General features: G+C 45.8%; 1 protein-coding gene across 2 annotated transcripts in view; it reads right to left on the bottom strand.

The window, feature by feature from the left end:
- Positions 1 to 947: 947 nt before the first annotated feature.
- The window catches only part of GPR19 (G protein-coupled receptor 19), a 36,612-nt gene continuing 11,776 nt past the window's right edge, over positions 948 to 25,783 (bottom strand). The window contains exons 1-2 of one of the 2 annotated variants that reach the window (XM_037914083.2): positions 12,420 to 12,743; positions 948 to 5,948 (exon numbers count right to left, since the gene is read on the bottom strand). In XM_037914083.2, coding sequence (XP_037770011.1) covers positions 4,679 to 5,948; positions 12,420 to 12,721 — 1,572 coding nt within the window. In that variant the 5' untranslated portion in view covers positions 12,722 to 12,743 and the 3' untranslated portion in view covers positions 948 to 4,678. Of the gene's footprint in view, positions 5,949 to 12,419; positions 12,744 to 25,783 lie in introns of those variants that run through there. The other variant, XM_007056931.4, reaches the window with a different exon arrangement.

Raw genomic sequence — 25,783 nt, 5'->3', positions numbered from 1 at the left:
TCAAACCGGGGTCCTTGGGGAAAGTGCTGAGGTTGGTCCTCCTTCTGGATAGGGCCCGCTGCCTGTTCCCAGGCTTGCCTAAGGGTTGGGTCTTCCCTTTGTTCTTTTAGGAAGTCCCTGTCTATGTTCAGCCATCCTAGCCCTTCCCTTCTCAGGCCTTCAGCCAGGGGGTGGCCTGCCTCTAGCGTCCTGGGGTTCCCCGAGGGTCCGTCTTTTGGGTGGTCCAGCCTTGGAAGGCCCAGCAACCCCCACTTTGTGGGGCATGTCCCCTAACTTCTGAGGAGTGTGCACTCCACTCCTGAAAGAGGTTAGTGAAGCCTTGCCAGTCATGCCCCAGGATCACCAGGTAGGCTAGCTTTAGGACCATCCCAACTAAGCATAGTCCTTCCTGATGGGTGGCCTCAGGTCACACCCAAGTGGTCGGGTAGGGTCTCATGTCCCCATGGATGCACTGCAGATGTATGGGTGCTCCTGCCGGGCCTGTGATCTCAACTAGGCCAGCCTGGATGAGTGTTTGACTGCATTCTGAATCAACTAGGGCCATTGTCGATGCCCTGTTCACCCAAAGATCTTACCCAGTTCCCTCTTGCAGGTATGGTGACTGGCCACCCATACCTGCCCATAGTTATAGTCCATGTAGGGCCATTCTCTCCTGAAGTGTCCCTCTTGTACACACTCATAACACTGGTCACGATTTACCCTTGTAGGTGGAGTGGTCTGGAGTACACTCTGTCCCCACAGCAGGTCATCTCTTCCCTGGGCAGGGGTTGTCCTGATTGGGTCCCTTGTACTGAGTGCCATTGTGGGTGCTGGCATACTGGTGAAGAGGCGGGGACTCCCTCTTTCGGTCTTGCGGGGCCCCCGGCCTGCCAGTCGGTCTCGCTCTCCTGGGGTCCCCGGTTTATGGCCCGATCCTTCAGCGGCCATCTAGTCCTCTGTCAGGGAGACTGTTTCAACGAGAGTTGCCAGGCGATTTTGTTGCACCCACTCTTTCCCCCCCAGCAGGCAGGATCTGGATGAATTGTTCCAGGGCCATGGCTTTGGCCACTTAGACCCCAGTCTGGTGTTCCAGTTCAGGCCACCACCAACAGTAATCCCAGAGTCATTGTGCCACAGCCCTGGGTCTGGCTCCTGGCAGGTACCATTCATAGCGGAGTCACTGGCAGTATGGTTTGGGGTTGACGCCTGTTTGGTCCAGGATAGCGCCTCCTGAGGTTCGAGGTTCCTGTATGCGGTCTGTGCTAGGCCAGTTAAGTAAGGGGCCAGAAGTGTGGTCCACTGCTTGGGTGGCCACCGGGCAGCAGTGGCGACCTGCTCGAAGGTCATGAGGAACACCTCTGGGTCATTACTGGGTCCCATCTTTGTCAGGCGTACCAGAATCCCCGTCAGACTGTCCCCTGTCTCTGTTCCTGCTGGGATAGGGGAAGGGTTCAGGTGTGTGTGTGTTGGGGTGGGAGGGGGGACACAACAGTGATGCCATCTGTTGGACTAGATGTTCCTGCTGCAAATGTGGTTGGGTGGCCAACTCTTGCATGAGCTGGTGCTGCTGTTCCTGCTGCTGCTCCATCTGGAGCTGTTGCTGGGACGGGAGCTGCTGGAGCAGCTGTGTCTGCTGTTGGTCCTCTAGTAACCATTTCAGAAGCTTCTTGGCCTCCATCCATCTGGTTTGGGACTTTTAGCAGGTTCCGATTGTTGCCTGCTTTCTCCACCAGTTGTTGCGGAGCTGATACATCCCGTCACCCTTTGGGGGCAGGAGAGAGGTGTGTGACAGCCCTGTGGTTTAGTCTGTAGGGCTGGCCCCGGTCTCAGGGCTCCGTGGCCCTGTGGCCTTAGCCAGTAGCCCAGCCCTTGTGTGCAGGACAATGTGGCCTAGTGGCCAGAGTCAATAGCCCATCCCTTGCTATCAGGGCAGTACAGCCTAGTGGCCAGAGTCAGCAATATGGCCCTTGCTATCAGAGCAGTGCGGCCCAGCCGCCAGAGTCAATAGTGTATGTGAAAAGCGAAAAGTTTCCCTGGGTCACTTCCTACCTGATTCTCTGCAGTTTGCCATGTCCGGGTCTCCACGGTCTCACCCCTCTCTGTGGTGTCCCAAGCCTGTGTGTCGGGGTCCGTCTCCATCTGGCTGGCCCCTGTGTCCTGGAGTGGAGGCGTTCCTCCCCAAGGAGTCAGCAGCACAGCACCTTCCTCACTGATGGTCAGCCCAGACTGAGCTGGTCTCCTGCCTTTTATATCCTGTCTCCAGCTAGAGCATGCTCAGCAGAACCGACGGGGTGTGGCCTCCTCAGTCAAGAGAGAAGGGTTAAATCCTGCTGCACCAGTGTGGGGCTAATACACCCCAACACACAAACCTGAAAGTCTTCTCTGTACAGAGATATGAGCCGAAGCCTTGTTTATTGTCAGTGAAAAAGTCTACATGCCAATTTGTCTCTTCCAAGATGTCTATAAGGTACATGTTAGTACACGTTCTCCATAATGAGTCTATCTCTGTGTGGGTGCACTGGCATGGAGAGTGGGTATGGGAGTCCCTTCTCGGTCCTCTCACCCAGGAAGCAGCCACCAGCTGGCAGCCATTATTCCCTGAGTGCAAGGTGATGGAGTGCTTATGCCACTGGAAGCACTATATCCTTGGAAGTGGATGGGAAGCCTGGCCATGGCCCTTCCTCCTTGTTCATCAGCAAGTGGCTGTAGTCCTGAGCAGGAGGGGAATGCCGTCTAAATCTGTTATACAGATTGGCAGGTGCAATAAGGATTAATAACAAATGTAGCAGTCGATGTTAATGTCCTTCAAATCACATCAGAGTAAAGGTTTCCAGAACCGCAGTCTCCAGGTCCATCAGGGGGCAAATGCAATGCAGAGTTGTTATATCTGAGGTACTACAAGCTACACTGAATGCCTTTGCAGACGTTATAACTCTCCTGAAATGGACACAGGACTGACAATGTAACCTATATAGCTCAAGTATCTCGACAATGTCATATTTGCTGGGGAGCCAGCAAGTCTAGTGGTTAGAGCAGGGACCGGGGAGCAAAGAAATGTGGGTTTCTTTCCAGTTTTGCCAACTACTTTCGGTCAGTAACTTCAAATGTATTCTGTGCCTTAGTTTCCCCTACTTGTAAAATGAGGATAATATTTGTAAGCCTCTTGTGCAAAGCATTTTTGCATCCTTGGATGAAAGGTGCTGTAGAAGTGTGTATTATTATTATAGGGCTATAGAAGCTGATACTCTTATATATGACAAAGGATGCAGACCACGCTAGCCTGTTTTTCATCACTGTGAGTCATAGATATGCAGGGACCATTTTTAATGTGCGCCAAAATGTCAGGGGAGTCAAGTTCAGTCCTGGGCTTCATGATCCTGGGAAAACTATTCAGAAAGCGTGTGTGTGTGTGTATGTGTGTGTGTGTGTAAAACAGGATGGGCAGAAGCACGTTGCATCATTCTTTACTTACATCCTCTGATCCTAGAAGTGTCATTGATCCTCACTTGTTATTCATCCCTCTTCCTCCTTCTTTGGTAGCAGGGGGTCAAGACTTGACAGAGAGAAGGAGAGGGTTTCTGAGGCATCAGAACAATTCCTTTCCCACTCAGAATGTGTGCAAAGCTTTTAGGACAACACACACTTATAAAACATATTTGAGTGATGGAATTTGCTTTTAAAACACCTCCAGTGAACACCATGGATGCTTGGGTCTGGCAATTTAGTCTCTCTAATAATAATTTGTATCATGGTAGGACCTAGAGACTCCAGTTAGGGACTGGACCCCATTGTGTAAGCTGCTGCACAAATATGTAGTAAAAACCCACACTCTGGCCCCACCTCCTGCCCCAAATTTATTGCAGTAATATGCAGTGAATTTCTGTTTTTAGTTTTGGTTTTACTTATTCAAAACCTTGATCCAAATGCTAGTTCCCCTGGAACACATGGTGCTTGAGTCCTGATCCATGAGTAACTTTACACATGTGAGCAGTTCCATTGAACTCAGTGATACTAGTCTCATGTGCAAAGTCACTCACCCGTGTAAGTGTTTGAAGGATGCAGACCTTGGATTGCCTTTCTTTCATAGACCAACATGTGGGTGTGTGGTGGGGGGAAATGTCTCATAGAAATATTAAGAAGCCACTGCACCCAAGACAAAAGAGAGATTTTTCGAAGGCATGAAAAGCAACAGGAGCCCTTTAGATACAGGCAGGGGGATATTCAAAAGCATTTAGCACTGGGCTAACTCTACTCTTGAAGTCAGTGTGAGTTTTACCATTAACTTCCATGGGAGCAAAGTTAAGCTAAGCTGAACACTTCCGAAGATCTCACCCACAAAGAGAAAAAACACACTCCAACAACATCTCATTAGGATAGTAACCAAAGGTAGTCTATATGGACTTGGGTGGCTTCACACGTTTATACAGAGTGGTCAACATGCAGTAGTAAAAAGCAGTTTTTATTTTATTTACATGTAGATAGTATGAGATTTTTGAAAAGACTGTTCATGGTTCTAGGATAATTGTTCCAAAAAGCAGAATATAACGAAAATTAAAAAAAAAATACTGTACACAAGAAAATCAATGCATTTCATAAAATAAAGCATATTTTGTCTCCCTTTAAATTGTATGCAAAAATATGTAAATATATGTCTTTTCAAAAAAGAGATCTAGTGGTGCATAATAATTATTCAAATCAATTAGACAAATGTATTTGGTGGGTTCGAATTAATAGGCCAAGCAAGCTTTTTTTCCTTTGCTTCTCTGTCAAATGAATCATAGATTGAGTCTTTGGTTACAGTTTTGGTTGGTGCAGGGATTTCTGAGATTCCAACGTAATTTTTTTTGGCTATCCTTGAACTGGTGGTGATGGTGTATGCATTGCTTCGGTAGCATTTCATGGAGGACATGCAAAATGTTTCTTTCATCCCTTTTCTGAAGTTTGCATTATACACTGAGTACAGGGTGGGCTTCGAGGCTGACGAACTAAAGGATATCCAAGTGATAGCCATGAAAACCAAAGAACTCTTTCTGTAGTCTGTCTCCTGTGGGTGCCACAGCTGCACCACGTAAAAAGGGAGCCACGATAGCAGAAATACTAAATTTAACATCAGGAACATCTTGATGGTTTTCACTTTTGTCCTTGGGACTATATTCATGGTCCGCCTGACTGTTCTGCCATCAGTTCCTATCCTCCAAATGTATTTGATGACCTTTTGGTAAAATAGGATGATGCAAATGGATGGAATCAAAAAACTCACCAAAAGATGGATGACGCTGTAGACAGCTCCATCCCAAGAATAGGGGAGAAAAAAGTTGCAATGGTTGTCCCAACTGGAGCCATAGAAAAAGAAAGCTGGGGACACAAAAGCGGCATCAAAGATCCAAGATGCTGCAATCATTTTCTTGGCTTTTTCTCTGGACACTTTGAAACTCAGAGGATAGACAATTGTGTAGAACCTATCTACGCAGATAGACAGCAGCACGTAGATCTGGACACCGGGAGTGAGATACTGAAAATATCTCACTAGCTTGCACATAACGCTCCCAAGTGTCCACCTGCCAGCTGTAAACTGGAGCAGCACAAACGGAGCACTCGTCATGCTAATGAGGAGATCGGCACAAGCCATGGAGACCACAAAGTAGTTGGTGGTAGACTGAGTCCTCCTGCTCCGGTGGATCACTAAGCAAACGAGGGAATTTCCAAAGACAGAGAACAGCCATAATGCTCCAAAAACCATGCTGGCTACTACTATTTCCCCTGGTCTCAGTTCGTACTGCAAGACAGTACTGTTCCTCTTGGCTCTGTATTCCGTGGCTACGTCTGTCATCTCATGGCTTGCCAGAGACATAGAGGTTTCAGAGTGGCTGTCGTTCTGTAGTGGTAGCAGGACTGTTGGGATAACAAAAGAACCTTTGCTATTATCCATACCATAGGCAAACATCATAGTCACGTTTTCCTCTTGAGCTCTGAATGGAGACAGAAGCAGGAACATTATTGTTAAAAGGGGGAGAGAAATATATGATTAACAAATAATACATTTTGCTTTGGGATATTATTATGAAAAGTAAACAAATAGCCAACCCATGTCTGAATATAAGAAACACCTGTTTATAATCTAGTCCACAGTTCCCTGACAACCTGTACACACACACACACACACACACATGCTGAAATGCTTGTGTCTATATCTATCATTCCAGGTCGTCAGGGATCTGTGGACTAGATTATAAACAGGAGCTGTTTTTTATATTCAAATGTGGGGTGGAGAATTGTTTATTTTTCATGTCAATATCCCAGATCTTCATGGATCAAAGGTCAAATGCTGCTCCCATCAAAATTGATCAGAGCTTTGCTATTATCAGCAGGACTGACATTTGGACACAAGTGCACAGAAAGCTGAAGAGATGAGATAGCACAGACGAGACCGTGATTGGTAAGCACAAAAATGCTAACTACTTCCAAATTAGTAACCTGCTCAGAAGCTGCCCATGGACTCACTTCGTCTTATTTCACTAACCTGTGTGCTGCCCAGCCCACTTAATCTGAACAAGTTTTTTTAAAATCAAGTAGCAGCAAGGGGTGGCTGAATCCTTTCTCTCCCCTGGCATGTTTCAGGCAGTCAAGGACTTGCTGGCTCTGGGGAAGAGAGGCGTACAGACAGATGTGAAATTGAAGACCCAGGCCCTTTGTGATGGAGAGGGAAGGAAGATGGGCTGAAGAAGCCTCCTTGCACTCTCCCAGGATGAGGAGAAGAAGCTCTTGCATCCTGCAAGGAATCAAGGGAGACGATTCCCATAGCTCCTGCTCCCCTTCCACTTGTGGGAGAAGAAGAGAAGATCCTTTCCCCACTATCTGGGAGAGCAATCAGCAAAGTAATGTGAGTGAAGAGTGGTGGTGGGTGACTGAGAGGAGGGAGTGGTGGAGAGAGGGCGTGTGTGGTGGGGTGATTGAGAGGGGTGAGTGAGAGAGTGAGGTATTTGTGTGTTGTGATGTGGTACGTATTGGGGATTAGACACCTAAATCCCAGGTTTGGCTCTACTGCTATCCACAAAATTCCCATGTAACCCGATAGGCACCTAAACTCACTCAGCACCTATGTTTTAACGGAAAATCTCCAGAAGCGCCTAAGTTTCTACTTCCAGGCATACCCTGCACACTCTAGGTGTCCAGATGCCTCTCTCCCACCTAAGCCCCAGAATGATCCACAAAACGGGGGAAGATCGGTGTTCACCTGCCTTTCTCATACTCAGAGGCTGCCCACCAGATCAGGTCCCATTCAAAAATCTGGTCACCAGAGGAGAAGGTGCTCCTGCTGCCCACCTTGTAACCCAATGGTTACCGCACTCATCTGGGGCTGTGGATAGCCCAGGTTCAATTCCCCTCTCTGCCTGAGGGGGAGAAAGAATTTGAACAGGAGTCTCCCACCTCTCAGGAGGATGTGCTAACCACTGAATTATGAGGCAGTTTGATGTGGGGATTCCCTCAGTCTCTCCTGCTGATGCTGTTCCACTGTGGATAAATACCTAAAAAGCCATTGGAGCAGGGGGCCTGTACCCTGGGTCTCCCACCTTCCCTGTGGGTTTCCTTAAACATCAGGCCACAGAGTCATTGTCGTCCTATTGCTCACTCTCTCTCTCTCTCTCTGGCCTAGTCATTCTTTGATTATTTATCCACAGTGGAACAGCTTCAGCAGGAAAGACTGAGGGAGCCCCACATCAGACTGTCTCATTGCTCAATGGTTGCACTTGCTTGAGAGGTAGCAGGTTCTTTTCTCCCGCTCTGGTAGAGGGAGGAATTGAACCCGGGTCTGGCAGGGAAGCGCTCTGATCACTAGACTAAAACTTAAAAGGTTGGCACCTGCACTACCTCTTCTGGTTGTTTTGTGTAGAGTGTGGCAGGTGCCTGACTCGTTCTCACAAAGACTGACTTAGGCGTCTTGGCTGCCTGACTCCAGGAGAGGTGTTCCTGGCTGTGGGTCACTGCAGAGATAAGTGCCTGAAGTTAAGTGCCCAACATTGTGAGAGAGGTGGGGCTGAAGACATCCCCCTCTCATCAGCATCTCCTGTTGGCTGGCTTAGGCAGCTCCTAGCACAGGGGTGGGCAAACTTTTTGGCCCGAGGGCCACATCAGGGTGAAAAACTGTATGGAGGCCTGGGTAGGGAACGCTGTGCCTCCCCAAACTGCCTGGCCCCTGCCCCCTATCCGCCCCCTCCCACTTCCCGCCCTCTGACTGCCCCCCTCAAAACCCGCGACCCATCCAACCCCGCCTGCTCCATGTCCTCTGACTGGCCCCCTGACCCCTATCTACACTCCCAACCCCTTTCCACATCCCCACCCCCTGACAGGCCCCCCAGGATTTCCACACCTATCTAACCCCCGGTTCCCCATCTCCTGACTGCCCCCCCGCGCAGAACCTCCACCCCATCCAACCGCCCCCTGCTCCCTCTCGCCTAACTGCCCCCTCCCCCGAGATCCCCTGCCCCTATCCAACCCCCCCGCCCACTGCCCCCTTACCATGCCGCTCAGAGCAGCAGGAGCTTGCAGCCTCGCCACCTGGCCAGAGCCAGCCGCGCTCCCCACGCAGCAGTGTAACTGGGGGGACAGCAGGGGAGGGCCTGGGGGCTAGCCTCCCCAGTCAGGAGCTCAAGGGCTGGGCAGGATGGTCCCATGGGCTGGATGTGGCCTGCGGGCCTTAGTTTGCCCACCTCTGTCCTAGCATGTTGGCTTTTGTGGATCGCATTTGGAGGCCTGTCTCTCCCCTAGTCATTGTGTAGGGGAGCCTAGGTACCTGTCTCAGGCTTTGTTGATCACAGTGTTGATCCTGTGGCTTTCTTGGTTCCTAAAAGTTAGGCCTTATGATACTGAGCATCGCAATATCTATGTCCCTTTGTGGAGCTGAGCGTGGGCGACTGAGAGGAGCGAGTGGTGGAAGTAGGGTTGTGTGTGTGGTGGGTGACTGGTTGCAGTGGTAACTGGGTGAATGAGTTGTGGTGGTGGGGGCTGGATTAGTGGGGTGAGTAAAAGGCCGTGTGGAAGGTTATTGAGAGTATCAGTGGGGTTATTGAATGATAGGGTGACCGAGACACAGCGTGAGACCTAGTGCGATTGTGCACCATTTCCTTCAGCAATAGGAGAACCATACACTGGAATAAAGCACCCTGGAGAATGCTGCCAGCCTCACCTGCTTCACCCATCCTCAGTTATCGGCTTCTTCCCCAGTCACCTCACCTGAGGATTAACCGCTAAGATAAATGTGAATTAAAATATTTGTACCACCTACAGAACTTCATAAATAGGGATGGGGAAGAATACAGTAGAAGAAAGTCTGTTCATGAAAGACAGGGAGTTGGTGAAAAGCTGGGAGGTGAGGGGGACCCAGCTGTTAGGTTCTGTCTCATGCTCTGATTATCCGGACTTTGTCTCTGCCTATTGCTTTTTTTATTAGATAGGAAATATAGTCAATTTCTGAGGATTGTGTGCTCTGGAGGGATCTTTGTGCAGGGGTCAGCACCACCATGTTGCGCGATGGACACTTGACAAAATTACCGGATTTAGTGATAGACATTGGCGGAGGGAGGAGTGGGCTCTGGGCTGAGGCAGGGGGTTGGGGTGTGGGTGGGGGTTCGGGCTCTGGGCTGCGGGTGGGGGTTCTGGGATGGGGCCAGAAATGAGGGGTTCAGGGTGTAGGAGGGGGCGCCGGGCAGGAGCAGGGGGTTGGGGATGTGTGAGGGCTCCAGCTGGGGGTGCAGGCTCTGGGGTAGGGCTGGAGATGAGGGTTTGGGGTGCAGAAGGGTGCTCCAGGCTGGGATCGAGGGGATTGAAGGATGGGAGGGGGATTGGAGCTGGGACTGGGGCAGGGGATTGGGGCCCAGGAGGGGATCAGGGTGCACACTCCGGGCGGTGCTTACCTCAAGCAGTTTCCAGAAGCAGTGGCATGTCCCCCCTCCAGCGCCTACACGGAGGCATGGCCAGGTGGCTCTGTGCACTGCCCTGTCTGCAGGTGCCGCCCCGCAGCTCCCATTGGCCATGGTTCCCAGCCAATGGGCTGGGAGCTGCAGAGTCAGCACTCAGGGACCGGGGACAGAGGCAGCATGCAGAGCCGCCTGGCCGCGCCTCTGCCACCACCAGCAGGGACAGGGAGCCACTTGCGGGGAGTCGCCTGAGGTGAGCGCCCCCACGGACCTCAAAATTTTTACCACGGACATGTTGCCAACCCCTGTCTTTGTGCAATGGCTGACATCTTGGTCAGGACCATAGATCTGCCGAGTTGAAAGCATAAGTCTTTATAGGAGTCAGGCTCTCAAGCTGGGGTCTGTAACAGCAGGATACATGTGCAGTGGCACATGGATGTAGAGTGAAATTCTGAAGATGTGCACTGACATTCTTGGAATATGAATTCTGAATATTAAAACAAGCACCTGACAGTCTTGGAGCACTGTCCAGCCCAGCAGTTTATGCTCAGTTGTGTCCTCAGACTCTGACTGAGAGAGAATGAGTGAGAGAATATACTTGTGCCTACTTTAGATGCACTGTAAAAATAAATCCTGTAAGTTTATGACCGGGTTATAAACTGCTGCAGTGAACTGTTGAATGTAGCCATCAATTCACTACTTAAAAGCTGAGACTTCTTGGGTAGCCCACAGCTATTTCATAGAGAAGCTCTTGTCTGGCCCTGGGAATAAGTGGAAATGCTTTGGCTGGCTTTGAGATGTGTGAAATTATTTTCTGTGTGTTTTGGAGGCCACACTATAAATTGACATACTGTTTTCCAGTGGTCAAAATTGATTGTTTTGGAACAATCTGCAACATGAGTACAGATGCCTGGCTCAGTTTAGCAATGTCAAAGACTCATTATCTTTTTCTACGCTCACATGGCTCCATCTGTTTCCCTACTGGAGCTCTACAGAGACCCTCATTTTCTCTAACTTCATAGCAATCCTCCCCATGCAGCTGTGTCATAGCCTTTATGCCTCTAATGAGGGCTGGATGGAATTCCCTAGCAAACCCATCAGTCAAAAAAGAAAGTGTAAGATTGGAAAGTGCATAGAGTATTGATCATGTGAGGGGTTGAGTGCCCTAGAATTGCATTGACTTCGTAGGATTTGTTTAGTCTCTAAGGTGCCACTAGTACTCCTTTTCTTTTTTGTAGGATTTGTGAGCACTTGGTATCTTGCAAGATGGGACTCTAGCAATGCAGAACATTCTCACTATGTCATTTCATGCCACAGAAATGCAGCCATCTCTGGGTCCAACGACACAGTTATTCTTTCCCAGCTACAGTACACAGTTTTAGGAAGGGAATGAAGCATGACTTCTCCAATTGAAACTACAGGGGAAATTTAGCTAGACAGAATGTAATTGCCCAATTTGAGATTTGGGCAGGAAACTAGTGCCAACCCACCTAATCTTGGAAAAAAGTGCTGTGAAATCTTTCATGATTAGGCCTGAGTTTCACATCAAAAGTTTCAAAAGTTGCTTCGGTGACTATTTGGTGAAGAAATCTGTCAGCTATCACATCCAGGAAAATCTGGGCCCTACCGTTATTGGTAGTGCTTGTCCTCCAGTCTATATCTGGGAAGTTAAAGTCTCCCTCAATCACACAATTTCCAATATATTTATTTCATTAAAAACATTAAAGAGGCCTCTATGCATATCCAAATTGGATCCTGGGGGTCTGTAGTATACCCCAAGCACTAGCCCAAGGGTGTAGCTTTCTTCCCCAAAGTGATTTTGGCCTAAACAGACTCTGTCTTATCCATTCCATCACTTCTAATTTCATTACAGTCTACCTCATCATTAATATACAATACTACTCCACCACCTTTCCCTTTATTTCTGTCTTATCTGAACTGCATATATCCTGTACTGGACTGACTGACTACTATTCCACCATGTTTATGTTACCCTATAATATCTGGTTTCACTTCCTGCACCAGTAGCTCTACTTCCTCCATTTTGTTACTCAGGCTCCTTGCAAGGTGTACAAACATTTTAATTGTTGCTGCTTGGCTTCACCCAGATTTCTTGCCCGGTTAGACACAGTCATTTTACTGCCAGTATTGCCAGTACTGACTGTTAGCTTCATTGGTATTGGCACTATCTTTCCTCTTAATGGCCATTTTCCTACCCACTGTTGTTCCTTTCTCCATTGCTGTATCCTTTCTTACTTGATTTTCTTCATTCTCAATGTTAAAATCAGGTGTGGCGATTACATGAGCATCTCCCAACCGTCTCCCCCAAGTTCCTAGTTTAAAGCTCTTTTAATCAGTTGTGCCAACCTCTATCCCAGAAGTCTATTTCCCTCCCAACTCAAGTGGATTCCATCCCATGAGAACAGTTCTCTGTCCATGAATGCCTCCCAGTGGTCAAACATCCCAAAGTCCTCTTTATAGCACCACTGCCTGAGTCATCTATTGATCATCATAATCTTGTCTCACCTTTGTCCTCCTCCTCTAGGGACAGGTAGAATCCCATTAAAGATCACTTGAGCATCCATTTTTTTAAGTGTCTTCCCCAGCCTGGCATAGTCTCCCTTGATACATTCCAGTGAGAATCTAGCTGTATCATTTGTTCCCATGTGAGGGGGAATCAATGGAGTCTTTCCTGCTCCCGTTAGGTTTTTCTTCAACCTCAGCACAACATCCCGTATCTTAGTTCTCGCCAGACAGCACCTTCTGTTCTCCAGAACAGCTCTGGTGACAGGCCTGTCTGTCCTTCTTAATAGGGAGTCCCCAGTCATGCAGACTGGCCTCTTCCTGGTGCTGGTGCGATTCTCTGGCCTTCCTTGTGTTCTTTCTGGCTGCAAGTCCTCTTGTCTTTTATTCTCCCTTGAAATCTTCTGTGAGTCATTCTGTATCCTCCTGAGGCTCTGAACTCAGGGTATCTCCATTGGCTCTTCCCATCTTCTTATAGGACTAGCCACTCTTCTCTTCTTCCTTGCCCTCCCACCTTCAGTTACAGCCTGCTGTGCCCTTTCTTCTTTCTCCAACTTGGCAAACCTGTTCCCGAGCTCTATTTCTCCTTTGCTAGTTGGTCTTTTCCTCTGCCTGGTTCTTGTAGTCACATGCTTCCCCTGGCTACTTTCCTCGCCCAGCAATCTCCCCTCCGAGTTCTTCAGTCCAGCTTGCATCCGCGAGTCTCAGCTTTTCCCTTCAGCCTCCTCTTGCCTTCCCTCCATCATCTGCTCGAATCCCCGTAGAAACTCAATCATAGTTTCCACCTGCATCTCTAAACCTCAGATCTTCTCTTACATCAGTTCCATCAGGTGGCACTTCATACCACCAAAGCTTTTTTCAAGGTACACGTTCCAGGATAATGTACATCCTGCAGCTTCCATATCCAGTCATCTTCATTGTGTCTTCCATTGCGTGGGTCACTACCACTGCTGCCTCTGTGTCTGTCATAATCTTCCCACCTAAGCTCCTGTCAAGCAAAAAACCAATCCAAAACCAAAACCCGCAACAAACACCAAAACAAAACTGGAACACCACACACTCCCCCTGTACTCTTCCAAACACCCGTTTACAGCTATTTACTTACTCTTATGCTGCTGGCTAACTGTTTGGACGCCTTTATAGGACCCCTCATCAGGGAAGCCCCGCCCCCTAATCAGGGACATCCCATTCCCTAAACAGGGCTCTGCCTCTCTCACAGCACACTGTCCCCTACCAGTCTCTACAAATTGAACAGGAAAAACAAACAAACAAACAAACATGACGTTCCCCTCTGCTGCTATCTGGACTGGCGATCTGCTACGTCACCCCAATCCTTGACTCTGGGAGCCAGCCTTACCCTGCTCTGCTGTGAGAACCCCCACTCCTGGGCTGTTCACGCACAGCCTCTGGCATGTAAGCTGCTCCTTGGATTGTACAACCGAATGATACTAGTCAATATCTCTGGTCCTAGACACAACCCTAGGAACCTCCAGCTTGCAGTGTCCAGTTATGCCTGCTGGATGCTGCAAGCTTATATGCGTTTGTCAATTTAACAAAGAAATTGGTATGTACCAGGCTTGTTATCTCAAGGAGAGTCTCTGACATTCTTCAAACCAAACGCCCTGCTTCAGGTAGAATAAACAAACAGATTTATTAACTATAAAGATAGATTTTAAGTGATTATAAGTCAAAACATAACAAGTCAGATTTGGTTAAATGAAATAAAAGCAAAATGCATTCTAAACTAATCATAACACTTTCAGTGCCCTTACAAACTTAGATGCTTCTCACCACAGGCTGGCTGGTTGCTCTTCAGCCAGGGTCTCCCCTTTGATCAGCACTTCAGTCACTTGGTGTGGTGTCTGTAGATGTAGGCGGAAGAGAGAGGAAGAGCATGGCAAATGTCCCTCCCTTTTATCATGTCCTTTCTTCCCTCTTGGCTTTGCCCTCCCCCCTTCAGAGTCAGGTGAGCATTACCTCATCACAGTTCCAAACTGACAAAAGGAATTGGAGTGACTCCCTCAAGAGTCTAAGAGATCCTTTTGTTGTTGCCTAGGCCAATGTCCTTTGTTCCTGTGAGGCTGGGCTGGGTTTGTCCCATACCTGCCCTGATGAGGTGTGAACTGCCTCTCTGCTCTTGAAGAGTTTTTGCCTGGGCTTGCTTTAAGCCATGAAGATACATTTTCAGCCTCATAACTATATATATATATATGAAATTATAACTTATAACCTTACTATAACATTACTGTAACAATTACTATAACATCACTATAACAACCATGCTCAGTGCATCATGAGTCTTCCGAAGACACCCAACATGACAAACTTTGCATTGGATACCACAGAATCATTTATAAAGATGAACATGGGGTTGTCGGGTGTTCCCCTGAGGTACAGAGCGCCAAAACACCCCCCCCCTCAAAAAAAACCCAGAAAAACACAAACACCCTGTAGTGGGGTGGCTGCCCCACTCCTGGAGAACAGGGGTTGAAAGCAGCCAAGCTAGGCTGATTAGGGAAGCAGCCACAGCTGGGGCCACGCCCAATCAGGGCCCAGCTGGCCCTGATAAGAGGGCTGGGGGCAAGGAGCTGAAAGAGTCCCTCTCTAGCTTTGGAGAGAGATAGACCTAGCTGCCTGAAGGAGCGAAGATTACTGTGGACAGAGCAGTGCTGGGGAAGAGGCAGGCTGAGCTGGGGAGCTCAGGCCTGGCGACCTCCCAGGCTGCGGCCTACAGAGGTAGTGGGCTGCAGGGAAAGGCAGCAGGTCCAAACCCCCCTTGCCAATGAGTGGCCATTACACTGCAGTCTTCCCCAGTGAACAGGGGCTAAATGATGACAGCAGTAGCCACCTAGGCAAGGTGGGTTTAGAGGATTGGGGGTTCCCCTGGGAGGGGAGACCCAGGGCATGGGCGTACTGCTGGGGTAGAACCCCGAGGTAAAGGGCACCAGGATCCAGGAGGGACACAGGGCCAGCAGCAGGTGAGACACTGGCCTGCGAGGGTGCACCGAGTGCTGAATGAGCTATTTCCCAGGACGACCAGCAGGAGGCGCCATGCTGGTGAGTCATCACTTCACTACAAACTCACACACTGCCCCCAAAGGAGCAGGGGCTATCCTCCTCCCTTCCCCTCCAACAGAACTCCTACTCAAACTCCCCTGTTTATAGCTCGGTTTTCTGGACATGCATTTGTGGCTGTTGCTTTACTATTGGAAAAGCAAAAATGGCTCTAATGGAGATGATGATGATAATAATAATAATATTTTATATTTATCTAACACTGAAGGATCCCAAATCATGTAAAAAGCTATCTATACACCAGTGAAAGGCAGCCACTTCCTGGGTGGATGGCAAGCAGCTGGAATAAAGCACATACTAATAGCGAGAGGGGGAAATGTTGAACATCCAGGCAAGCCTCTACTCTTCTGAATAGTCCAATGGGATCTTTAAAGTCCATGCAGGACAGATAAGAGCTGTGGCCAATGGGAGCTGCTGGGTGCTCAGCGCTTTTGAAATTCATGTCACTTAACTTGGTACCTAAATATAGTTTAGTATCCTGACTCTAGCAATCTGTTTGTGGAGATCTTGAAGCTAGAGGCCAAGATCTTATCTGAAAGTCCCTTATGCAGTAAATAACATGGTACCCAATGTTATCAGCAGGATGATGGGCTAATTCAATGTTCTATTTATATCTTGTTTGGTGCTTAGGCACTAAGGTGATAGGAACCTTAAAAAAAACAACCCTAAGATGGAAACATAATTAATCTTGTCAGAGTGTGAACCTGCCCTTCAAGGGAGTCTAGATATTCCAAAATTGATGCTTCAACTACTGAGCCATCCACTCTAGCTATAATCTCAGAACTCTCTATTATTATCATCTCTCTGAATCAGACACACACCCCACCCCAGGAAGTAGCATCTATGTAGGATGGCAGCTTACAGATAGGTGTCAATGATATTGTGAATGGGGAATCATCACTGAACTTGTGTTTCTCGTTCAGTCCTGCAGGTATTGATTCTTGACCCTATGCTATTTAATATTTTTATTAATGGCATAGATGAAAACATAAAATTATCACTGATAAAGTTTGCAGATGATATAAAAAATGGGAGAGTGGTAAATAATGAAGAAAAGAGTAAATGGACACAAATCAGATGTCAAGAATTATAACATTCATAAACCAGTCGGAGAACACTTCAATCTCTCTGGTCACGCGATTACAGACATGAAAGTCGCTATTTTACAACAAAAAAACTTCAAATCCAGACTCCAGCGAGAAACTGCTGAATTGGAATTCATTTGCAAATTGGATACAATTAACTTAGGCTTGAATAGAGACTGGGAGTGGCTTAGTCATTATGCAAGGTAGCCTATTTCCCCTTGTTTTTTCCTACCCCCCCAGACATTCTTGTTAAACCCTGGATTTGTGCTGGAAATGGCCCACCTTGATTATCATACACATTGTAAGGAGAGTGATCACTTTAGATAAGCTATTACCAGCAGGAGAGTGGGGTGGGAGGAGGTATTTTTTCATGCTTTGTGTGTATATAATAAGATCTTCTACACTTTCCACAGTATGCATCCGATGAAGTGAGCTGTAGCTCACGAAAGCTTATGCTCAAATAAATTGGTTAGTCTCTAAGGTGCCACAAGTACTCCTTTTCTTTTAATGAAGAAAAGAAGTCACTGATATAGCGCGGTCTGGGTTGTTTGGCAAGCTGGGAGCAATCAAACAATATGCATTTTATACACTGCTAAATGTATATGTGTAGGAACAAAGAATATAGGCCATACTTCCATGACTGGGGACTCTATCCTATAATCTATGACTCTGAAAAAGATTTGGGTGTCGTGGTGGATAATCAGCTGAATATGAGCTCCCAGTGTGACACTGTGGCCAAAAGAGTTAATGCGATCTCTGGATGTATAAGCAGGGGAATCTTGAGTAGAAGTAGTAGTAGTATTTACCTCTGTATTTGGCACTGGTGTGATCACTGCTGGAATAATCAGTCCAGTTCTGGTGCCCACAATTCAAGGAGGATGTTGATAAATTGAAGAAGATTCAGAGAAGATCCATGAGCATGATTAAAGGATTAGAAAACATGTCTTCTAATGACAGATGCAAGGAGCTCAATCTATTTTGCTTAACAAAGAGAAGGTTAAGGGGAGACTTGATTGCAGTCTATATGTACCTACATGGGGAACAAATACTTAATAACGGGCTCTTCAATCTAGCAAAGATCCGATGGCTGGAAGTTGAAGCTAGACAAACTGAGATTGGAAATAAGGTGTACATTTTTAACAGTGAAAGTAATTAACTATTAGAACAACTTACCAAGTGTCTTGGGGGATTCTCCATCACTTGCAATTTTAAAATCAAGATTGGATGTTTTTCTAAAAAAATATGCTCTAGGAATTATTTTGGGGACGTTCTGTGGCTTGTGTTATACAGGAAGTAGACAAGATGATCACAGTGGTCCCTTTTGGTTTTGGAACAGATCAATCTATGAGAGAGACAAGGTGGGTGAGGTAATATCTTTTATTGGGCTGACTTCTGTTAGTGAAAAGACAAGCTTCTGAGCTATACAGAATTTGTTTTAAGGTCTGGGAAGGGTACTTCGAGTGTCACAGCTAAATACAAGATGGAACAGATTGTTTAGCATAAGTAGTTAACACATATTGTAAGAGACCATTCAAGGTGAAGCGGCCAGTTAACACCTTTGCAGACATGGGTCAAAAAGTGGGGTTAGTGGGTTATAGATTGTTGTAATAAGCCTGTGACATTATCTGATTAAAATATGACCATGCAAATCATTGCTGTTACCACTGTATAAAATTCATTGCAATTATATAACAAAGTGTGCCAAGAAAGTGTCAATAGAAAGGGTTAAGTGGCTCGCAGGCTAAATGACCCAGAAACAACCTTTAGAGACATGTTAGAAAAGTATGTGAATGGTAATTAGGGCCATTCCATGTTAGATGGGCTAGAACTTTGAAATGAAAACCTGTATTGTTAGAGAATTAGAGGTGATACTAATTGTATGTGTGTACTTATATCTTATTAGGTGTTAGACTGTCTGTCACTATAGCTATTGATTCAGAGATCAAAAGGGAATATTAACATTTAGATGAATCTTGGGTGAAATAATGTCATTGTCTATATGTCTCTTTAACGTTTGTGATAAACTGCCTAATGGATAAATTGCCTTATGTTAATCGGTGTAGCTAATTACTGGTGATGCTTGGGAAATAGGTCTACTTCAAAGTCTCCATAATTGCCTGTTGTTCACCTAAGGACTCTGAGCTGGCAGGAGAAGACCTGGAACTATATAAAGATGTCTTGGGTCCTGATCCTTTTTATCTCAAATCTGCTTGATGCTTCATGCCGGGGAAGCTTAAGTCGTAAGACTGAGATCTCCTGTCCTATCAAGTTCACCCTGAATATGAACATTGGAGTATAACCTTTGGAGTAATTCTGAAAGAACTCTTTGCAACTATGAAGCTCACCATCTCTACTATGAATCTGATCTCAGAACTGTATCCATGTCTGTCTGTGTACTGATCTTTTAACCAATACTCTCTCTCTTTTCTTTTTAATAAATTTTAGTTTAGTTAATAAGAATTGGCTGTAAGTGTGTATTTGGGTAAGATGTGAAATATTCCTTAACCTGGGAGGTAATGTGTCTGATCCTTTGGGATTGGTAGAACTTTCTTATATGATAAATAAGATTTTCAGTAATCCTCATCATATTTGACTTGGGTGTCTGGGTGGAGGCCTGAGACTGGGTTGCTTTAAGGAAATGGTGTTGTTGGCTTCTGGGTAACCAGTAAGGTAATATAGAAGCTGTTTTGTGCTGGCTTGGTAAATCTAAGTATTGGACTATCTACCAGCTTTGGGGATTATTTGCCCCATTCTTTTCAGTTGACCCTAATTGAGTAACCTCAGTGCAGCTCCCTGGGACCCTGGTCACAAAGCCATAAACCCAGTGTCTTTATTAAGTCCATGATTTTTGGTGTTTAGCAGAGTTATGCATTTAAGACCCCAAGCTGGTCTATTGAAAGTGTTATGCATGTTTCCTTTGAGGACAAGGACTTCAGAGGTCAGATATAGAGTGACTGTGTGAAAAGTGTTTGCCCACAGGTAATATAGTGTGTTATCATTTTCCTCCGTGAGTTCATTCGCAAGCATAGTGATTATCAGGTTTCACCCACACAATTGTAGTGGGGGCATTTAGTGCACTGGATGAGGTACACCACACATGGTGATAGGCATGTGTAGGACCCATGAATCTTGAAAAGTGAGTGGTGAGGGGTATTGATCATTGTAGCAGTGGACATCTGTCTGCAGGGTTTACATCTGTTGTTTCGCCAGGGTCTGCTGCTTCTTTGAGTTTGTGGGTCCTGGTCTGTGGGGAGCTTGCTTCTGATGATGAGCTTGGTGTTATTTGAAGGTCAGAAATGGGGGGATTCAGGAAAGATTTCTTTCAGGATGTGGTCTCCATCAAGTATGGGTTGTAATTGTTTACTGATACCCCATAGGGGTTCCATTGTGGGGTGGTCAGTGGCAACTAGGGATGTGTGGTTGGAGGGTTTTTTCCCTTCTGTATTGAAGTAGGTTCTCTCAGGGCATTTGGGAGGCCTGTTCCATGGTGTGGTGTCCTTGTTTGGTGAAAGTTGTTTTAAGTTTGTTTAGGTGTGAACCCTGGACTTTCCTTGGAGCATATTCTGTGGTCTGTGAGTGCCTGGCTGTAGATAAGAGATTTCTTGGTGTGTTTGGGGTGATTACAAATCCAGTAACTACCTGAGGCGCACCAAGAAATCTGTTATCACTCCACTAGCAGGACGTCTAGCACGGTTACAGTGCAATTATGCATTTACTGTCATGATTAGAAACATGGTTTTCTGAGTTGTCGTTTGAGGCAGCTAAAAATGTATGTATTGATTCACGAAGGAAACCTATTTTAATTCATGCTATAAATTGTCCTTTGTGACTCATGCAAAGGCATGACTCATTTTTCTTTCCTTTTTTCAGATTAAAATGCTAATCAAATCAATTAAGAGACTGATCAGTATATGATAGTTGCATGAAATCTGAGCACTGAGTGAGGTTTCGTTAAGACATTGATGTTTGTATTCAAAGTATTATCTTACCTTCCCCAAAGTATTATCAGGAGTGTACAATAGCAAGTATATTCTGCAGAGCATTGTCTTCCCATTACAAAGAATGCACTGGATGCTCATTTATCAGAGTAACAATAATAGTATGTAATACTGTATAGCCAACTAATCAGTACAAGTTACTGGGCAAACAAATGTCACTTGATACATTTGCATTTCTATTTAGCTTTTCGTGGATGGCAAAAAGTTACCCAGGGAAGCCAGACTGTCCTGTGTGGCACAGGAATTCCAAATATCCTTGCTTTTGTAATCACGTTAATACCATGCTGGTTTCTGTCCCTGCTGCTAGCCTGATACTGATGAGCACGCATAGTGACCAGCTCTGCTACTAAGGCTGGCCTGCACCTGACATCTCCTCAGATACGCAAGAAAGCTCTGAAGAGCTCCAATTTTGAGGTGAGGTGCTGTCTGTCGCCCTGTGATGAGGTGTACCTACCCCACACCAGCCCCGAAAGGGTTAACTGTGCCTGGCAAGCTGAGGAAACCCTGCCCCTCCGACTTTGCTGTGCATGCTCAGCCTGGAGGCAGAGTATAAAAGGAAGCAGCGCAACTCACTCTGGGCAGGTTGCTGAAGGAGGAGGATGCAGACTGCAGGCTCTCTGCAGGGAGTTGCTACAGGCCCTGGTTACACAGCCATGGCACACAGAGCTCCAGACGGACTCTGCGGTGCCTGATGAGCCCAGAGAAGAGACCATGCCATCAGGAGCTACACCACTTGAGGGCCCCAGAAACCCGTGGAAGGGAGAAAGGGTAGGAAGCAGCCCAGGGAACATAGACATTTCTCCAGTGAGTGAACCGGGGAACTAGTCAGTGTGTTTCAGGAGGATCCCCGCTGACTCAGTGGTGAGCACCCCCACTGCTGCCAGGGCCCTGGGCTGGGACTCAGAGGAGCAGGGAAGGCCCGAGTCCCCCCACCCTGGGCATCACACACCCCTAAGTAGTGCCCCATTCCCCAAAGGCCATTCGGCCACACAATCCCACCGAGGTGGGTTACGTTATTGATTCTGGCCATTAGGTCCGGATGCCCTTATTGACTCTGGCCACTACGCCGTACTGCCATGTTTTATAGTCAGGGTCATGAACTCAGGACTTAACTGGCTGCTATACAGTTTTCTTTCCCTTCTCACCATACGTGACCCGGCACATGGGATGGAGTGTACCTACCCCGCAGCACTCCCCCTGTGTCTTACAGTGGAAGTGGAAAATGACCAACTCCCCCACTTCACTTACAAATTGAAAGAACAAATCAAATAAAATAGGCCTCTGTGCCATTGTTTCCAACCCTGACACATCCAGGCTGGCTGAGATATGCACCATATTTAGCTAAAGATGCAGTGAAGGTTGTCTGATGCCAGCAGCAGGTCTGCTCTGACTACTGTGCATACACGATGTACCATGCTAGCGGTGGTAAAAGTTCCTAGTATGATCTCACAGGCACATAGCTATTTTCTTTTATAGCGGATTTAGTGGTGGTGAAAGGAACTGGATCAACAGCTGTGGACACAGAAATAACGTCTCTATCCCCAGTACAGATACAGCAAAGGCAGCAGCATAGGAAGCTTCCACATACTGCCCGGCTGATATGCCTCAACTTTGTGCCAGAAGGAATCTCTCTCAATATGAGCCCTTGTGTCTTAAGTCCTTCTTCAGAGACTGCTCACAAAAGCAGCTGGGTTGGTACTGAATGCAGAGATAGTTTGTGATGGGAATACCTTTCCACCAGGAACTGGATTGTAACCATCAGCACTTTTCACACAGGAAAATGCTCAGCCAGTGGCTGGTAACAACTTCCATTACAAATGGCTGCATTTTACACCTGCATATGAGGCATCAGCCTAGACCAGGGGTAGTCAACAGGTGGACCACGGGCCAAATGCAGACCGCCAGACACTTTTGAACAGACCCTGAAACCTTTTTATTTACTTATTTATTATTATCATCATTGTTGTTTTTTTAAAATTATTTTCTCTGGAGTCTAGACCTTGACTATACCTTGACCAAGAAATTTGGACCTTGACAAAAAATAATTGATTACCCCTGGCCTAGACTGCAGGGGAAATCATTGGTGTCAGGTTAGTCAAACAGAGACAGGGGGGAAAATGGAAGCTAGCAGCAACAAATTTATTTTATCTATCCTCTAGCCATCTAATCTTCAGCACTGGGTAAAGATGTGCTGCAGTATTCTTCACTCAACCCCACCTAGGGACTAAACATTATAATGCAGTTTAAACTGTCCATCACATTTCTCCCCTTTTTAATTTTTCTTTTCTGCATTTTTACAATTTTAAAACTAAAACTTTTTCTTCAAATTAACTTTTAATCCTAACATGCCTCCATCTGTTACTCATCCTTAAATGGCACTGTTGTTTTTTAACTATACAGCCACTTGGTGACTAGACAGTCTTTTATTGGCAACGGCTTTCTCCGGCAGGTTTGGAATAGGTGAATCTTCTCCTTATTCTTCATCTGCAATTTGCAGAGTTTGCTCAGTGATTATACAATCTTTGAAACAAACTGTTGAACTCCCCAGTTTGTCTCAATAGTGTATGATCTGGGTGATGCATTTTTTTTTTTTTACTTCACAACAGCTGGAGTGTTCCACCTTTTCCTCCATCCAGTTTGACACAAACAGGGCCACCAGGTTCCAGATGTCTTTTACAAAAGTATTCTTAAGCTCTTTTTGCCCTTTGATGTTAGTTGGTTATTTTTCTGATGTCTGGGCCTCTTTGGGGCTAGAATCTTTTACAGGGTTGGAAATGGGTCCTGAGTAGCCTTCCCATCAGGAGTTGGGCTGAGCTATAAATGGTAGCAATTAATGGTGTTGATCTATTGCGCATAAGAACTAGGAATGGATCTTCCTGCTTCAGTATTTTCTTGGCTGTCTGTACAGCTCTCTCAGCCTCTCCACTTGCTTGCAGGTAATACAGGAAGCTAGCAATGTGTTCAAAATAATATTTTGTTTGGAATTACTTAAATTCAGCTGCGGTGAATTGTGCATTGTCTATTACTAGTTGTCCTGGAATACCAAAATGCGCTACTGTGCTCTTTAATTGCTCAATAATACTGAGACATATTGCATCTTTCAAATATATTATTTAAATACTGTATATATAGAAAAATAATCCACTGCAACTAGGTAATGTCCTCTGAATTCACAAAAGTCTGCTGTTAGCCTCTTCCAGGATCTGTCTGGTAGAAGTGTTGTCATTAGAGTCTCTTTGCATTGTGCTGGTCTGTTAGTTCTGCAATATTCACAGGAGGATACTTTATTTTGTCATGTTCTTACTGATTCCAGGCCATCACACTGACTGATTGGCCTGTTCATGCTATTTAGTTGGTCCTTGATATCCTTCATGGATGAGGTCTAGAATTTCTCCTCTCAAAGCACTGGGGATGACAGTGCAATCATCTTGAACTCATTTAATTGTCCTCATACAGCAAAGTAGTCTAGCAAAGTTATGAATTTAAGCTCCCAAACTCATCTTTTAAAAGTGTTGTGCAGGTTTCCTTTGAGGATGAGGACTGAGAGGTCAGATATAGAGTGATTACTTTGTAAAAAGTGTTCACTCACAGGTGATGTGGTGTTTTTGTCATTTATCATTTTCCTGCGTGAGTTCATTCGAGAGTGTAGTGATTGTCAGGTTTCACCCACATAGCTGTTATAGGGGCATTTAGTGCATTGGATGAGGTACACCACATGTGATAGGCATGTGTAGGACCCCTGAATTTTGAAAGGTGTGTTTTGGGGGTATTGATCATTGTAGCACCGGAGATATGTCTGCAGGGTTTGCATCTGTTCTGGCAGGGGGCCTGGTGCCGCTTTGAGTTGATGTGTCCTGGTCTGTGGGGTAGCCTGGGAGCTTAAATTCATAACTTTGCTAGACACTAAAAATCCTGGTCTTAATATGATTTATGACTTATTACAACACTATGTAACCCACAACCCCCTTTTAGTCCTATGATTTCAGCGGTGTTAACAGGCTGCTTCATCTTGAATTGTCCCTTAGAATATGTGCTAACTACTTATGCTAATCTATTTGTTCAACGTTGTATTTAGTTGTGATACCCTGAGTAGCCAAAACATGAAGGGGCATATGAATGTTTAGCATATCTGGCACATAAATACCTTGCAATGCTGGATATCAAAGTGCCATGCGAATGTCTGTGTCACTTTCAGGTGACGTTGTAAACAAGAAGCAGGCAGCATTATCTCCCGTAAATGTAAACAAACTTGTTTCTCTTAGCGACTAGCTGAACAAGAAGTAGGACTGCGTGGATTTGTAGGCTCTAAAGTTTTATATTGTTTTGCTTTTGAGTGCAGTTATGTAACAAAAAGAAATATCTACATTTGTAAGTTATGCTTTCATGACGAAGAGATTGCACTACGGCTCTTGTATGAGGTGAATTGAAAAATACTATTTCTTTTGTTTATCATTTTTACAGTGCAAATATCTGTAACAAAAATAATATAAAGTGAGCACTGTACACTTTGTATTCTGTGTTGTAATTGAAATTAATATATTTTAAAATGTAAAAAAAATCCAAATATTTAATAAATGTCAATTGGTATTCTATTGTTTAACAGTGCGATTGAAACGACATTTAATCGTGATTAGTTTTTAAAATCACGATTAATTTTTTTGAGTTAATCGCATGAGTTAACTGCAATTAGTCGACAGCCCTAATGTAAACCTTTGTATCTTCCTCCAGCCTATTGGCGTTTGAGTGTGATGCTGGGCTCTGTGACAGTGTGTCTGCTATTATCAGATTTGTACCAGGAATATAGTCAATGACTGAGTTAAATTGCATTAGCTTAATCAACAGACATTGGCATCTCAGAATCTTTTCTGTTGATAAGAGTTACAAGAGGTTTATGGTCAGCTATCAGTGTAAAGGACCCCAACCCACACAGATATCTGTGGAAGTTCTCACATGCCCATATCCTTGCCAGGCACTCCTTTTCATTCTGCACAGATTGTTTTTTCTGTAAGTGTATGAGAGCAGAGAGCAACTGGCTTCCACTCAGATCCATGTAGTTGCAACAACATACCACCAAGGCCATAGCTATTGGCTTCAGCACTGACCATTGTGAGTTTGTTTACATCATAGAATTTTAAAACGGGAGCATCTTAGATAATTTCTTTTACCTTTTTGAAGGCATTCCCCTGATCTGGCCCCCCTAGCGAGGATG

Source organism: Chelonia mydas, chromosome 1 (assembly GCF_015237465.2).
Source record: "Chelonia mydas isolate rCheMyd1 chromosome 1, rCheMyd1.pri.v2, whole genome shotgun sequence".
In the NCBI taxonomy this organism is placed as follows: Eukaryota; Metazoa; Chordata; order Testudines; family Cheloniidae; genus Chelonia; species Chelonia mydas.
Note: the sequence above shows the minus strand (reverse complement) of the source record. Positions and strands in the feature narration are given on the sequence as shown.